Source organism: Microcaecilia unicolor, chromosome 11 (genome assembly GCF_901765095.1).
Source record: "Microcaecilia unicolor chromosome 11, aMicUni1.1, whole genome shotgun sequence".
Classification (NCBI taxonomy): domain Eukaryota; kingdom Metazoa; phylum Chordata; class Amphibia; order Gymnophiona; family Siphonopidae; genus Microcaecilia; species Microcaecilia unicolor.
The window spans coordinates 1,046,985-1,062,621 of NC_044041.1; the positions used below are offsets into that span (position 1 = coordinate 1,046,985).

Consider the following 15,637-nt stretch of genomic DNA (forward strand, 5'->3'; position numbering starts at 1 on the left):
TGTTGCTACTAGTTGAGATTCTAGATGGAATGTTGCTACTATTTGAGGTTCTGTTGCTACTATTTGAGATTCTACATGGAATGTTGCTACTATTTGAGATTCTGTTGCTACTAGTTGAGATTCTAGATGGAATGTTGCTACTGTTTGAGATTCTGTTGCTACTATTTGAGATTCTACTACTACTACTATTTAGCATTTCTATAGCGCTACAAGGCATACTGGAATGTTGCTACTATTTGAGATTCTACATGGAATGTTGCAACTATTTGAGGTTCTGTTGCTACTATTTGTAGATTCTACATGGAATGTTGCTACTATTGGAGATTCTGTTGCTACTTTGGAGATTCTAGATGGAATGTTGCTACTATTTGAGGTTCTGTTGCTACTAGTTGAGATTCTACATGGAATGTTGCTACTGTTTGAGATTCTACATGGAATGTTGCTACTATTTGAGATCCTGTTGCTTTTATTTGAGATTCTACATGGAATGTTGCTGCTATTTGAGGTTCTACATGGAATGTTGCTACTATTTGAGATTCTGTTGCTACTAGTTGAGATTCTACATGAAATGTGGCTACTATCTGAGGTTCTGTTGCTACTAGTTGAGATTCTACATGGAATGTTGCAACTATTTGAGATTCTGTTGCTACTAGTTGAGATTCTAGATGGAATGTTGCTACTGTTTGAGATTCTGTTGCTACTATTTGAGATTCTACATGAAATGTGGCTACTATCTGAGGTTCTGTTGCTACTAGTTGAGATTCTACATGGAATGTTGCAACTATTTGAGATTCTGTTGCTACTAGTTGAGATTCTAGATGGAATGTTGCTACTGTTTGAGATTCTGTTGCTACTATTTGAGATTCTACATGGAATGTTGCTACTATTTGAGATTCTGTTGCTACTAGTTGAGATTCTACATGAAATGTTGCTACTATCTGAGGTTCTGTTGCTACTAGTTGAGATTCTACATGGAATGTTGCTACTATTTGAGATTCTGTTGCTATTATTTGAGATTCTAACTGGAATGTTGCTACTATTGGAGATTTTGTTGCTACTATTGGAGATTCTAGATGGAATGTTGCTACTATTTGAGATTCTACATGGAATGTTGCTACTATTGGAGATTCTGTTGCTACTATTGGAGATTCTAGATGGAATGTTGCTACTATTTGAGATTCTACATGGAATGTTGCTACTATTTGAGATTCTGTTGCTACTAGTTGAGATTCTACATGGAACGTTGCTACTATTTGAGATTCTGTTGCTAGTAGTTGAGATTCTACATGGAATGTTGCTACTATTTGAGATTCTACATGGAATGTTGTTACTATTTGAGATTCTACATAGAATGTTGCTATTATTTGAGGTTCTGTTGCTACTATTTGTAGATTCTACATGGAATGTTGCTACTATTTGAGGTTCTGTTGCTACTATTTGAGGTTCTACATGGAATGTTGCTACTGTTTGAGATTCTGTTGCTACTATTGGAGATTCTAGATGGAATGTTGCTACTATTTGAGATTCTACATGGAATGTTGCTACTATTTGAGGTTCTGTTGCTACTATTTGAGATTCTACATGGAATGTTGCTACTGTTTGAGGTTCTGTTGCTACTATTTGAGATTCTACATGGAATGTTGTTACTATTTGAGATTCTACATAGAATGTTGCTATTATTTGAGGTTCTGTTGCTACTATTTGTAGATTCTACATGGAATGTTGCTACTATTTGAGGTTCTGTTGCTACTATTTGAGGTTCTACATGGAATGTTGCTACTGTTTGAGATTCTGTTGCTACTATTGGAGATTCTAGATGGAATGTTGCTACTATTTGAGATTCTACATGGAATGTTGTTACTATTTGAGATTCTACATAGAATGTTGCTATTATTTGAGGTTCTGTTGCTACTATTTAAGGTTCTACATGCAATGGTGCTACTATTTGAGGTTCTGTTGAGATTCTACATTGAAAGTTGCTATTATTTAAGATTCTACATGGAATGTTGCTACTATTCGAGATTCTACATAGAATGTTGCTAGTGGAGGAGTAGTCTAGTGGTTAGTGCAATGGACCTTGATTCTGGGGAACTGGGTTCAATTCCCACTGCAGCTCCTTGTGACTCTGGGCAACTCAGTTAACTCTCCATTGCCCCAGGTACAAAATCTTAGATTGTGTGCCCATTAAGGACAGAGAGAGAGAGAGAGAGAGTACCTGTATAAAATATATGTAAAGCACCTTGCTTGTACCACAGAAAGGCAGTATATCAAATGCATGACCCTTTCATCAAATGGAACATGACACTTCCTCCTTACCTTTCTTTTATCCACAGATGAAACTGGAGAGTTGCCCTTGTGCTTGACGGAAAAAAGTGGATTAAGTGATTTCATGGTTTCGTACATCTGACCAAATGCTTCATCCACTGAGATATCCTAAAGAGGATAGAAAAAGTCCTATAACCCTAGCCATGCTGTGCAGAGAAGGGATTTCCTAAATTTAAACATTTTCATTGAACAGTTATGAGCGTGTGTCCAGCCACAAACATACATATCTCCGCTGACCTGGAAGTTAATCAGACTGGTGCTAGGTTAACTTGCTGCGTAACATTAGGACGCTCTTTTCTTGTTCAAACTTTATGCGCTTGCTTAGTAAGTTAGCGGCCTGAATATCGCCACTAGGCTGCCAAGTTGTCGCTTCACCCTAACTGCCCCTGGCCCATCCCTAACCTATCTGGTGAAGGGAGTAGCCAGTTAACTGAATATCGCTGGATACCAGCAGCGGATTAGCTCAGCAGGGTTTAATGGGGCAGGAGCCCCGGTGACCGGCATTGAATATTCGGTTTATTTTTGGCCAGCTAAGTCAATATTTAGTGCTGACTGCCTAAGTTCATAGCGGTGAAAGATAGGTCTGCTGTTTCAGCTGCACAATTAGCACTGAATATTCACGGATCAGATGTATTTTGTACTGGAGCTGTATATCTGTGTCTTCAACACCTCCCAGAAATTCTCCAGGTCCTGCTGATATTCTGTCCTGGTACACAAATAAACTAACCAGAAAGATAGATCTGCTTTTTATACGGTGCTACTTCCCTGGCTTAGTTATGTGACACCAACACGGAAAACAGTGCCCCAACTCCACCCCCACCCTGCCCCAGCTGCACCCCCAAACTACCACAGCTCCACCCTCCTAGACTGCCCCGGCTCCACCCCCAACTTCACCCCCCAGACTGCCCCAGCACTTTGCAGACAGTCCTGCAGCGGCTGTCCACACCACTGTCAGTTAAGTGCCAACCCAGCCAGTGGTATTTAAGCTGCTGGAACCCTCTCCTGCCCATTTAAAAAGTGCTGAATATCAACCTCATATGTTTAGTTTAGGTAGTGTGACCTCATATCTGCACATTCAGCATCACTATTTACATAGACAGCGGGGTGAAGATATGCATAAATTTAAAAAGCAGCAGCCTTCCTCCCTGTACTAAAATCCCAATCTCTGGTGTCTATCAGCACCCCCCAGCCCTACGACCCCCTCCTTACTACTTAAGAATATTTCTGGTGTTTAGTAACAACCCTCCCTGACTCTAAACAAAAATCATTCCCTGGTATCCAACAGCACCCGCCACCCCCACAACCCAATCCAACCTGACTACATCCTCACCACCTGACATGACCCCCTCCTTCCCTCTCCCGACTCTAAACAAACATCATTCCCTGGTGTCCAACAACAACTCCCCCCCCCCCCAACAATCTCCCCTTCCCTCCTCCGACTCCCAAAAAAACATTCATTAGTGGCACCTCCACCCACCTAACCCCTGCCCAGGTCCTCCGCCCCCCCCCCCCCCCAGGAAGCAGGAGGGATTCCCACGCACTCCTGTCTCCACCCACCCTGTGCGGCGCAGTCCTGCCCTGATTATTCTAACAACTGTTACCATATTCTGTTATAATCCATTAAAAGCAGGGTGGATGCTAAAGAAGAAATAAGGGGACTTGCATAGTAAATGACGGCAGATAGAGACTTGAACGGTCCATCCAGTCTGCCCAACAGTCACACTAATTATCAATTTATGATTAAATCACAAAGTTTTTATAGCAGCTTCACACCCCTTATATCATTACTTGTAAAACAGGCCTGTTTCTGACACAAATGAAATGGGCACTAGCAAGGTTTTCCTCGGAGTGTGTATGTTTGAGAGAGAGAGAGAGAGAGAGAGAGAGATAGTGTGAGAGATGGAGTGTGTGAGTGAGAGAGAGAATGAGAGAGAGACAGACAGAGTGTGTGTGTGTTTGTGTCAGAAAGAGAGTGTGTGAGAGACAGAGTGTATGTGTGTGTGAGAGTGAGTGTGTGAGAGAGTGTGTATGTGAGAGACAGAGAGTGAATGTGTGTGTGGGGGGCTCCAAGTTCCATGACCCCCTCCTTCCCTCCCTCCCTCTCCTCCCCTCTGAGTTCCAGGCCCCCACTTCCTTCCGAGGTGCAGGCCCCCCTCCCTCTCCTCTCTTCTCCCTCTCCTCTCCCTCTCTCTCCTCTCCTCCCTCTCTCTCCTCCCCTCCGAGTTCTTGACCCCCCCCCCCTTCTCTCCGAGTTCCATGTCCCCCTTCCCTCGGCGTGTGTATGTGAGAGAGAATGAGTGAGAGAGAGAGACAGAGTGTGTGTGTGTGTGTGTGTTTGTGTCGGAGACAGTGTGTGAGAGACAGAGTGTGTGAGAGAGAGTGTATGTGAGAGACAGAGAGTGAGTGTGTGTGTGTGTGTGTGTGTGTGTGAGAAAGTGAAGCCTTCAAGCCTTGAAGCATTCGTACCCTCTGTAAGGCTCCATCTCCTCAATTGATGACACGTAGTTCCGGAACGTTGCAGGAATGCTTCAAGGCTTGAAGGCTTCACTTTCTCGGCTTCAGAATGCTGGAGGTGCATTTTATTATATAGGATACCCCCCTCTTCCCCGAATTTCTGCCCACATGTCCCACTTACTGAGAAGTCCAAACATTCGATGGCAGAGTTGACATTTGCATGGATAGACTTCAGGACCACAAAACATCCCGAGTTCTGCATGGGGTTCCGGGCCATCTAAGAACAAGGTACAACGTTGGGTCAGAGCTTTTCATTCAGAATAAGTCAAAGACTCACAGGTATCACTTGACTTTTGTTACTGTCAGTTGCATAGCAGCAAGGTCTATGTGTCACTGACCACCATGCAATGACTTGCAGTTGTTCTGAATGGCTCAATAGGGTAAACAGATCATTGCTGGATCAACTGTGTGAGTGGGGCCGGTTACAGCCGCTTAAGTATACACTTATTCATGACAGTGATAGTGTTCTGTACACTTACATGCTTAAATACAGTGGCGTACCAAGGAGGGGGGGCGGTGGGGGCGGTCCGCCCCGGGTGCACGCCGCTGGGGGTTGCCGTGGCGCGCGCCTGTGGGCTCCGACTTCGCGAACTTCGCTCGTTCGCTGCAGCTCCCTCTGCCCCGGAACAGGTTACTTCCATTAGATTGTAAGCTCCTTGGAGCAGGGACTGTCCTTATTTGTTAATCTGTACAGCGCTGCGTAACCCTAGTAGCGCTCTACAAATGTTAAGTAGTAGTAGTAGTAGAGGGAGCTGCAGCGAACGAGCAAAGTTCGCGAAGTCGGAGCCCACAGGCACGCGCCGCGGCACCCCCCCCCCAGCAGCGTGCACCCAGGGGGGGTGTCATTTTGAAGGTGGGGGGGGGGGCGCATCAGCGATCCGCCCCGGGTGCCATCCACGTTAGGAATGCCACTGCTTAAATATTCACTTAGTGTATACAAACAAAAAAAAGCACAAGTGGGCCTTCAAGACTGAGACAACAGGAGTCCTTTATTGAGAGATGACCCGACACGGGCCGTGTTTCGGCGTCAACAACGCCTCCCTCAGGGGTCGAAGTGTAATAGTAAGGTATGCAAAATGGAGAAATTCAAATCCTCAAATAGAGGAAATAAAATCTTTCAGCAAACGTCGTCTGTCCACAAGGACAGCCACGATATTTTGATGAAACTCCTGTAAAAACGCCGTCGGTCAAATCACTTACCCATTAAAGTGACAGTATTTGATACAAGTATTTATTTATTTATTTATTTTGGTGCAGTTGTACCCCACACTTTCCCCACATAAGCAGGCGCAGTGTGGTTTACATAAATCAAGAGCATGCAATTCAATATGGAGAAGGCACAGAAACAGGATGGGGCAGGAGGGGAAGGTACACGGGACGACAGGGGTAAATGACAGGGGCGAGGAGTCAACAAGGGGAAGAGGGTAAACTGAGGATTAGCCAGGGGGAACAGATTGTGTCCTTGAGATTTTATTTTGGAACAATACATCTAAGGTCTGGTTTCTTTTGCCTTGTCAAGAAAGTGAGAGCATTCTGCATCCATAAAACACATTGTACGGCAGAAAATATTCTGATATTGTGAAATGTACTCACGCTGAGGACTCTCAAGGTTTTATTTGCCTGCAGGCCCAGAGAGAATCGTAGGGCTCCAACCACAGTGATGCGATTATTGCTGATAGAGAGAAGAAAGATTGTAAGGAAAGAGATGGGATTGGGCATATGATGACAGGTAACACCCATAATATTCTCTTTCTTTTGTTAATACAACAGAGCCAGCTTATCTCTGGCTTCCACTTCACTTCTCTGTGCTGAGTAGCCGGGTCTTCCAATTTACACTTATAACTTTTCTGTAGTACTTTATACTGAATCCTAGCGCCACTGATACAAGGATGGCACATCTCTAAGTGCCTACAGAGCATGTAAGGTGAGTGAGGTACTGGGCTGAGTTACGAGTCACTGCATGGTCTGGAGTAAAGAGGTGACTGAAGAAACAACAACATAAGACCCATACTGGGTCAGATCAATGGCCCATCTAGCCCAGTATTCCACTTCCAACAGTGGCTAATCCAGGTCACAAGTACCTGGCAGAAACCCAAATAGTAGCAAAATTCCATGCTACCAATCCCAGGACAAGAAGTGGCTTTCTACGTCTGTCTCAATAACAGACTATGGACTTTTCCTCCAGGAATTTGTCCAAACATTTCTTAAAGCCAGATATGCTAACCGGAAAACAGTTCCAGAGCTTATCTATTCATTGAGTGAAAAAATATTACCTCCTGTTTGTTTTAAATGTATTTCTACGTAACTTCCTTGAGTGTCCCCTAGTCTTTGTACTTTTGGAACAAGTAAAAAAATCGATTGACTTCTACTCATGATTGACGTCTACAAAATCCTGAGTGGTGTAGAATATCTCCCCTCATCTGTTTCTTTTCCAAGCTGAAGAGCCCTAACCTCTTCAGCCTTTCCTCATATGGGAGCAGTTCCATCCCCTCTATCATTTTGGTCGCTCTTCTTTGAACCTTTTCTAATTCCGCTATATCTTTTTTGAGATACGGTGACCAGAACTGAACACGATACTCAAGGTGAGGTAGCACCATGGAGCGCTACAGAGGCATTATAATATTTTTGGTCCTGTTTTGCATCCCTCTCCTAATTATTCCTAGCATCCTGTTTGCTTTTTTGGCCTCCGCTGCACACTGGGCAGAAAATTTCAGTGTCATAGTGAGAATGTCATATCGTCTCTCTCTGGCCTATGCCTCACCCACTCCACCCCCTTGTGGTTCAGCATCTATCCGTCTCTGTCCTCTCTGATCCAGCCCAGCATCTCATCCCTTCTCTTCCATCCATTTCCCACAGGCAGGAATTTCACCCTGTCTCCTTCCCCTCTCCCCAGTTCTCCTCCTAGTCTAGCATCTCCTCATTCTATCGCCTGTTCCCTCAGCCATAGTCTAGCATCTCTCCTGTCCTCCTCCCCCCCCCCCCACCCCCCCCCCCCCCCCCCCCCCCACAGGTTCAGGACCACAACTAGAACCTCAACCTCTCCCACTCTCCACCTCTTGGTGAGTCCAGCACCAGCACCCCCATCTTCATCGGTAAGTCCTTCACAACCTCCCCCTCCAATCCCCAGTGAGTCCAACACCAATCCTTCCATCCGCCCACAGCAGCAGCACATCTCCCTTCTGATCCCCGTGGGTCCAGGCCCTCCTTCCTCTTCCTCCGTTTGCATCCCTCGCCTTTAGGCTTCAAGCCTTTCTTCTTTACCAGTAAAATGTAGCAAAAATGTAGCCTCTGCTGGCCCCGGATCTTCCCCTCTGCCACAGCCTGCCCCTCTGATGGAACTTCCTGTTTATGCTTGGGTGGACCACAGCAGAGGGAAAAAGCTGGGCCTGCGCAGGATACATTTTTGCTACGTTTTTCTTCATAGGGAAGTCGTCCCATCCCCTTTATCATTTTTGTCACCCTTCTCTGTACCTTTTCTAATTCAAACTTCTTCTACTAACCTATAAATGTACTCACTCTGCTGCTCCCCAGTATCTCTCCACACTCGTCCTTCCCTACACCCCTTCCCGTGCACTCCGCTCCATGGATAAATCCTTCTTATCTGTTCCCTTCTCCACTACTGCCAACTCCAGACTTCGTGCCTTCTATCTCGCTGCACCCTACGCCTGGAATAAACTTCCTGAGCCCCTACGTCTTGCCCCATCCTTGGCCACCTTTAAATCTAGACTGAAAGCCCACCTCTTTAACATTGCTTTTGACTCGTAACCACTTGTAACCACTCGCCTCCACCTACCCTCCTCTCTTCCTTCCCGTTCACATTAATTGATTTGATTTGCTTACTTTATTTATTTTTTGTCTATTAGATTGTAAGCTCTTTGAGCAGGGACTGTCTTTCTTCTGTGTTTGTACAGCGCTGCGTACACTTTGTAGCGCTCTAGAAATGTTAAATAGTAGTAATTCCAATATATCTTTTTTGAAATGTGGTGACCAGAAATGCACACAGTATTCGAGGTGCGGTCACACCATGGAGTGATACAAAGGCATTATAACGTCCTCATTTTTGTTTTCCATTCCTTTCCTAATAATACCTAACATTCTATTTGCTTTCTTAGCCACCACCACACACTGAGCAGAGGGTTTCAACGTATCATCAACGACGACACCTAGATCCCTTTCTTGGTCCGTGACTGCTAACGTGGAACCTTGCATGACGTAGCTATAATTCGGGTTCCTCTTTCCCACATGCATCACTTTACACTTGCTCACATTAAACGTCATCTGCCATTTAGACTCCCAGTCTCCCAGTCTTGTAAGGTCCTCTTGTAATTTTTCACAATCCTCCCGCGATTTAACGACTTTGAATAACTTTGTGTCATCAGTCAATTTAATTATCTCACTAGTTATTCCCATCTCTAGATCATTTATAAATATGTTTAAAAAGCAGCAGTCCCAGCACAGACCCCTGGGGAACCCCACTAACTCCCCTTCTCCATTGATAATACTGACCATTTAACCCTACTCTCTGTTTCCTATCTTTTAACCAATTTTTAATCCACAATAGAACACTACCTCCTATCCCAACACTCCCCAATTTCCTCTGGAGTTTTTCATGAGGTACTTTGTCAAACGCCTTCTGAAAATCCAGATACACAATATCAACCGTCTCACCTTTATCCACATATAAGTACATAAGTATCGCCATACTGGGACAGACCGAAGGTCCATCAAGCCCAGCATTCTGCTTTTAACAGTGGCCAATCCAGGTCACAAGAACCTGCCAAGATCCCAAAAAAGTACAATACATTTTATGCTGCTTATCCCAAAAATAAGCAGTGGAGTTTCCCCAAGTCCATTTTAATAATGGTCTACGGACTTTTCCTTTAGGAAGTCATTCAAACCTTTTTTAAACCCCGCTAAGCTAACTGCTTTTACTACATTCTCTGGCAATGAATTCCAGAGTTTAATTACACGTTGAGCGAAGAAGAATTTTCTCTGATTTGTTTTAAATGTACTACTTTGTAGCTTAATCGTGTGCCCCCTAGTCTTAGTATTTTTGGAAAGAGTAAACAAGCAATTCATGTCTACCCATTCCACTCCACTCATTATTTTATAGACCTCTATCATATCTCCCCTCAGCTGTCTTTTCTCCAAGCTGAAGAGCCCTAGCTGCTTTAGCCTTTCCTCATTGGGAAGTTGTCCCAACCCCTTTATCATTTTCATCACCGTTCTCTGTACCTTTTCTAATTCCACCATATGTTTGTTCACCCCTTCAAAGAAATGTAGTAGATTGGTGAGGCAAGATTTCCCTTCACTAAATCCATGTTGACTTTGTCTCATTAATCCATGCTTTTGAATATGCTCTGTAATTTTGTTCTTTATAATAGTCTCTACCATTTTGCCTGATATTCCCTTCAAACACGATTTGGCAGAAATTACCAATGAAATCATGCTTGGCTTGAACACCATGGTCTCATGGGCAAATTCTTTCCAACTGAAATTGAACTCTGAAAAAACACACAGCCTTGTCTTATCATGTCAATACAATAAGCTCACCCCCCACAACCATAAACCAGAACATACCCTCCCTACATCTCAGACAACTTAAAAATACTCGGCGTCATAATCGACCACAACCTTACTCTTGAAAGCCAAGTAAACTCCACAACAAAGAAAATGTTCCATTCAATGTGGAAACTTAAACGCCTAAAACCCTTCTTCCCGAGAGAAACATTTTGTAAATTAATACAATCAATGGTATTAAGCCATGCAGATTACTGTAACGGAATCTAAGTGGGATGCAAAGATCAACTCACAAAGAAACTCCAGACAGCCCAGAATACAGCAGCCAGGTTGATATTCGGTAAGACCTGATTCGAAAGTGCCAGACCCCTCCGAGAAAAACTGCACTGAAAAATTACAAGAGGACCTTACGAGACTGGGCGGCTAAATGGCAGATGACATTTAATGTGAGCAAGTGCAAGGTGATGCATGTGGGAAAAAAGAACCCGAATTATAGCTACGTCATGCAAGGTTCCACGTTAGGAGTTACGGACCAAGAAAGGGATCTGGGTGTCGTTGTCGATAATACACTGAAACCTTCTGCTCAGTGTGCTGCTGCAGCTAGGAAAGCGAATAGAATGTTGGGTATTGTTAGGAAAGGTATGGAAAACAGGTGTGAGGATGTTATAATGCCGTTGTATCGCTCCATGGTGCGACCGCACCTTGAGTATTGTGTTCAATTCTGGTCGCCGCATCTCAAAAAAGATATAGTAGAATTGGAAAAGGTGCAGAGAAGGGCGACTAAAATGATAGCGGGGATGGGACGGCTTCCCCATGAAGAAAGACTAAGGAGGCTAGGGCTATTCAGCTTGGAGAAGAGACGGCTGAGGGGAGACATGATAGAGGTATATAAAATAATGAGTGGAGTGGAACAGGTGGATGTGAAGCGTCTCTTCACGCTTTCCAAAAATACTAGGACTAGGGGGCATGCGATTAAACTACAGTGTAGTAAATTTAAAACAAATCGGAGAAACTTTTTCTTCACCCAACGTGTAATTAAACTCTGGAATTCGTTGCTGGAGAAAGTGGTGAAGGCGGTTAGCTTAGCAGAGTTTAAAAAGGGGTTGGACGGTTTCCTAAAGGACAAGTCCATAAACCGCTACTAAATGGACTTGGGAAAAATCCACAATTCCGGGAATAACATGTATAGAATGTTTGTATGTTTGGGAAGCTTGCCAGGTGCCCTTGGCCTGGATTGGCCGCTGTTGTGGACAGGATGCTGGGCTCGATGGACCCTTGGTCTTTTCCCAGTGTGGTATTACTTATGTACTTGTATGTACTTATTAAGGAACGCATTACCTTCAAAATCTGTACCCTGATCCACAAAATTATCTACGGCGTAGTCCCAGGATGCATGCTTGACCTCATAGACCTGCCAATAGGAACAGTTCCGGATTATCTTGAACATATCTAAACCTCCATTATCCATGCTGCAAAGGTCACAAATACAAAACAACCTGTGTATCCAGCGTCTCCTATTTAGGTACAAAACTATGGAACGCACTGCCAAAAGGAGTGAAAACAATCTACAACCATCTAAACTTCAGGAAATCACTAAAAACTTACCTATTTAAAAGGGCATACACTATTGACCCAACATAGATGCCAACGCCCTGCAACGCAGCAAATCCAGCGATCGTATTGGACACTATTTAACCTTCCCTCTCTCTGATCCCCTTATGCCTGAAACAAATGGACCCTCTATTCGACCACAATATCACCTTGTATTTGTTTCTCTACCGTTCTTGGCAAACGCCTACGGTACTATATAAGCCACATTGGGGATAGTGCTGGGCAGACTTATACGGTCTGTGCCAGAGCCGGTGGTTGGGAGGAGGGGCAGGTGGTTGGGAGGCGGGGATAGTGCTGGGAAGACTTATACGGTCTGTGCCCTGAAGAGCACAGGTACAAATCAAAGTAGGGTATACACAAAAAGCAGCAAATATGAGTTATCTTGTTGGGCAGACTGGATGGACCGTGCAGGTCTTTTTCTGCCGTCATCTACTATGTTACTATGTTACTATGTATAAGCCACATTGAGTCTGCAAATAGGTGGGAAAATGTGGGATACAAATGTAACAAATGAATAAATAAATACCGATGTCAGGCACAGCAGTCTATAATATCCCAGGTCACCTCTGGAAACTTTTTAAAAAATTGGCATTACATTGGCCACCCTCCAATCTTCTCATACCTCACTTGATAGAATAGAAAAATGAACTTGCAGAGCTGTTGTTAGTAATACGAAATTTATCCTGCAAATCAAGTGTGGTGCTGGAAGATTGGAGGGTGGCCAATGTAACGCCGATTTAAAAAAAAAAAAGTTTCCAGGTGATTTGCTACTCTTCAATTTGTCAAATTGCTCCATTACATCTTCCTTGTTTACAGAGATTTGTTTCAGTTTCCCTGTCTCATCAGCGTTGAATATCATTTCTGGCCCCTGTATCTCTCCCACATCTTCCTCGGTGAAGACCGAAGCAAAGAATTCATTTAATCTCTCCGCTGTGGCCTTGTCTTCCCCGAGTGCCCCTTTTATCCCTAGGTCATCTAGCAGACCAACCAATTCTTTTGTCAACTTCTTACTTTTAATATACCTAAATATATTATTATTCTATGTTTTTTACTCCAACGCAGTCTTCTTTTCAAAGTCTCTCTTTGCCTTCCTTATCAGAGCTTAGCATTTGACTTGCCATTCCTTCAGTTGTTTCATATTATTTTCAGTTGGATCCTTCTTCCATTTTCTGAAGCATTTTCTTTTAGCTCTAATAGCTTCCTTCACCTCACTTTATAAGTATGCTAGCTGTCGTTTGGCCTTCCTTCTTCCTTTTTTAATATATGGAATATATCTGGTCTGGGCTTCCAGGGTGGCATTTTTGAACAGCATCCATGCCTGCTGTAAAGTTTTGATCTATGCAGCTGCTGCTCTAAGTTTCCTTTCTGAACATTAAATACTAACGTATTGAATTTCACGTGTGTACTAAATCCAGAGCTGATATCAAATCTGATCATATTATGATCACTGTTATCTAGCAGCCCCAATACCATTACCTCCTGCACCAGATCATGTGCTTCACTAAGGACTAGGTCTAGAATTTTTCCCCTCTTCTTTCCTGAACCAGCTGCTCCATAAAGTAGGCGCTGATTTTATCAAGGAATTTTACCTCCACTGGTGTTACATTTACCCAGTCAATATCAGGGTAATTGAAATCACCCATTATTATTTTGTTGCCCAGTTTGTTAGCCTCACTAATTTCTGATAACATTTTTATATCAGTCTGTTTATCTTGGCCAGGTGGATGGTAGTACACTCCTATCACTATCCTTTTCCCTTTTATACATGGAATTTCTATTCCAGGGTGAGTGTGTGACAGACTCAGTCTACATTTACTTGGATTACTCCTGGATGCATGGGACAGATTCAATCTCTGCTTGGATTATTCCAGGGTGAGTGTGGGACATACTCATACCCAAGTTTGCTTGGATTATTCCAGGGTGAGCGTGGGACATACTCATACCTGTTTGCTTAGATTAATCTGGAGTGAGTGTGGGACAGACTCAGGCCCATATTTGCTTGGATTATTCCAGGATGAGTGTGGGACAAACTCAGATCCATGTTTGCTTGGATTATTCCAGGATGAGTGTGGGACAGACTCAGATCCATGTTTGCTTGGATTATTCCAGGATGAGTGTGGGACAGATTCAGACTCATGTCTGCTTGGATTAATCCAGGGTGACTGTGGGACATACTCATACCCAAGTTTGCTTGGATTAATCTGGAGTGTGGGACAGACTCAGACCCATGTTTGCTTGGATTATTCCAGGGTGAGTGTGGGACATACTACAAAACTGAAAAACAGCCAACTTCAATCTCAAAGGGTCATGTGTGGTCAAAACTGAAAAACAGCCAAACCCAACCAGATTTTCAGTTTTGTAGTATTAGATTACCTAAGTGTGACTAATAGCCCATATTGTTCATTGAACTTTGAGTGTGGGACATACTCATACCCAAGTTTGCTTGGATTAATCTGGAGTGTGGGACAGACTCAGACCCATGTTTGGTTGGATTATTCCAGGAAAAGTGTGGGACAGACTCAGACCCATGTTTGGTTGGATTATTCCAGGGTGAGTGTGGGACAGACTCAGACCCATGTTTGCTTGGATTATTCCAGGGTGAGTATGGGACAAATTCAATCTCTGCTTGGATTATTCAAGGATGAGTGTGGGACATACTCAGACCCAAGTTTGCTTGGATTAATCCAGAGTGAGTGTGGGACAGACTCAGACCCATGTTTGCTTGGATTATTCCAGGGTGAGTGTGTGACAGACTCAGTCTACATTTACTTGGATTACTCCAGGATGCATGTGGGACAGATTCAATCTCTGCTTGGATTATTCCAGGATGAGTGTGGGACAGATTCAGACTCCTGCCTGCTTGGATTAATCCAGGGTGCATGCATCACAGAATACACAGGAAACAACTCTGGTAGTTAAGGAAAATTTGAGTGCAGAGAAATTCTCAGACAAGGGTGAATCCCCTCCTCAGTGCAATGAGGTAATCTATTAAAGCATATTAAGTCAATTATTTTTCCAGGTCTCCTTCCTCCAGCTCTTGTTCTCAGGTCAGCAAGAACTGGGATGCTGCAAAGACATCAAGGGGAAGGAAGCTGCAGCCATTAAACAATGGTGACATCTAGTGGTAGACTTAAGGAAGCACTTCCACACATCACATCCAGAGATCTATCAATGCAATGACTGGGTAAATAAGAGTGGATCAAGGGGTAAATATGAATGAAGGCAAATTGGAAGTGAGCCAAAAGTTTAGAGGGACAGCAGGAAGCTGTCAGGTAAAATATATATATATAATAGTCCAAAAGCCTGACACACAAAGCCATGTCAAGTAGGCTGCCATGTTTTCATTAAATATATTTTGATTATAGTCCCACCATCAGCTGTTCCATGTAGAGATGATATTGTGTATCTGGGTTTTCAAAAGGTGTTTGACAAAGTACCTCATGAAAGATTCCAGAGGAAACTGGAGAGTCATGGGATAGGAGGTAGTGTTCTATTATGGATTAAAAACTGGTTAAAAGATAGAAAACAGAGAGTAGGGTCACGTGATGCTTTGTAGCTGAGCGGACGTCTCTAGTCCCGGCTCCGCTGCTACCGCCCCGAAATGTTTAAAATTTACCTGCAAAATACTCCCGGGGAGTCTTCATAGTTACCCGGTCGGGGAGCGTAG

General features: G+C 43.7%; 1 protein-coding gene across 2 annotated transcripts in view; it reads right to left on the reverse strand.

Annotated features, from left to right (window-relative positions):
- LRRC74B (leucine rich repeat containing 74B) overlaps nucleotides 1-15,637 on the reverse strand; it is a 54,846-nt gene that overhangs the window by 3,048 nt on the left and 36,161 nt on the right. The window contains exons 8-10 of one of the 2 annotated variants that reach the window (XM_030217678.1): nucleotides 6,433-6,511; nucleotides 4,961-5,056; nucleotides 2,317-2,433 (exon numbers count right to left, since the gene is read on the reverse strand). In XM_030217678.1, coding sequence (XP_030073538.1) covers nucleotides 2,317-2,433; nucleotides 4,961-5,056; nucleotides 6,433-6,511 — 292 coding nt within the window. The remainder of the gene's footprint in view (nucleotides 1-2,316; nucleotides 2,434-4,960; nucleotides 5,057-6,432; nucleotides 6,512-15,637) is intronic. The other variant, XM_030217679.1, reaches the window with a different exon arrangement.